The 1,594-nt window shown below is 45.1% G+C and overlaps 1 protein-coding gene across 1 annotated transcript in view; it reads left to right on the plus strand.

The window, feature by feature from the left end:
- The window catches only part of LOC123172317 (uncharacterized), a 5,380-nt gene extending 3,915 nt beyond the window's left edge, over positions 1–1,465 (plus strand). The window contains exon 5 of the mRNA XM_044589310.1: positions 33–1,465. Coding sequence (XP_044445245.1) covers positions 33–56 — 24 coding nt within the window. The 3' untranslated portion in view covers positions 57–1,465. The remainder of the gene's footprint in view (positions 1–32) is intronic.
- The last annotated feature ends 129 nt before the right edge of the window (positions 1,466–1,594 follow it).

The raw sequence follows: 1,594 nt of genomic DNA on the forward strand, positions 1-1,594 counted from the left end.
TTTTTCTTTTTCTTTTTTGTTGTTGTTAACAGAATATCCCATGCACAGCCAGTTGATATGCTGTCGTTGTGAATCTATCATTGACACACAATTGGGTTTTTTTCCGCTACAAGGCGTTGTCTTAGTTGCAAGTCCACCATCAACACACAACTATAGGCTTCCTACATAACGACGCTCCCAGTTTGCAGGTCCATCATTGACATGGAATTGTGGGTTTTCTTTCTAGTTGTTTTTACTCTAGTTGCAAATCTATCATTGACACACACTAGGATCTTTTTTGTAGTTATTTTTGCAAGTTGACCCTTGACTCGCAAGATTTTTTGTGTAGTCATAGTCGCCCCAGTTGCAAGTAGACCATCAACTTGCAACTAAGCTTTGTAGTTTTTTCTCATGCCACTTGCAAGTCGACCTTTGACTCGCAACTGGTTTTTTTGTGTAATCATAGCCGCCCTAGTTGCAAGTCCATCATCGACTCGCAACTCGGACTTGTATTTCTTTTTTCATGCCACTTGCAAGACGAACCTCGACTCGCAATTAGGATTTTTTGTGTAGTTGTAGTCACGCCACTTGCAAGTCCACCAACAACTTGCAACTCGGCTCGTAGTTTTTTCCACGTCACTTGCAAGTCGACCCTCGACTTGCAACTGGGTTTTCATGTAGTTGTAATCGCCGCAGTTGCGAGTGCATCATCAACTCGCAACTCGAACCCGTGGTTCTTTGTCTCATGCCACATGCAAGTCGATCCTCGACTCGCAACTAGTTTTTTTTGTAGCCGTAGTCAGTTGCAAGTCGGTCATCAACTCGCAACTAGGCTTGTACTTTATTGTTTCATGCCACTTGCACGTCGACCCTCGATGCGCAATTGAGGTTTTGTGTAGTTGTAATCGCCTTAGTTCCAAGTGCACCATCGAGTCTCAACTCGGCCTGTACTTTTTCTGTTTCATTCCACTTGCAAGTTGACCCTCGACTCGCAATTCAGATATTTTGTGTAGTTGTAGTCACGCCAATTACATGTCCACCATCGACTCGCAACTCGGCTCACGTCACTTGCAAGTCGACCCTCGACTTACAACTGGGGTTTAATGTAGTTGTAATCGCCCCAGTTGCAAGTCCACCATCGACTCGCAACTCGGACCCGTAGTTCTCGTTTCATGCCACTTGCAAGATGCCCATTGACTCGCAACTTGGGTTTTTTGTGTAGTTGTAGTCACGCCAGTTGCAAGTCCACCATTCACTCGCAACTCGGCTCGTACTATTTTGTTTTATATCACTTGCAAGTCGACCCTGGACTTGCAACTGGGGTTTCCATGTAGTTCTAATCGCCCCAGTTGCAAGTCCACCATCGACTCGCAACTCGTGCTGTACTTTTTGTTTCATGTCACTTGCAAGTTGACCTTCGACTCGCAACCAGGGTTTATTTGTGTAGTTGTAGTCCCCGCAGTTGCAAGTCCACTATCAACTCGCAACTCAGCCTGTACTTTTTGTTTCTTGCCATTTGCAAGTTGACCCTCAACTCGCAACTGGTTTTTTGTGTAGTTGTAGTTACGCCAGTTGCAAGTCGACCATCGACTTGCAACGCTGCTCGTACTTTTTT

Source organism: Triticum aestivum, unplaced genomic scaffold, assembly GCF_018294505.1.
Source record: "Triticum aestivum cultivar Chinese Spring unplaced genomic scaffold, IWGSC CS RefSeq v2.1 scaffold8653, whole genome shotgun sequence".
NCBI classification, from domain to species: Eukaryota; Viridiplantae; Streptophyta; class Magnoliopsida; order Poales; family Poaceae; genus Triticum; species Triticum aestivum.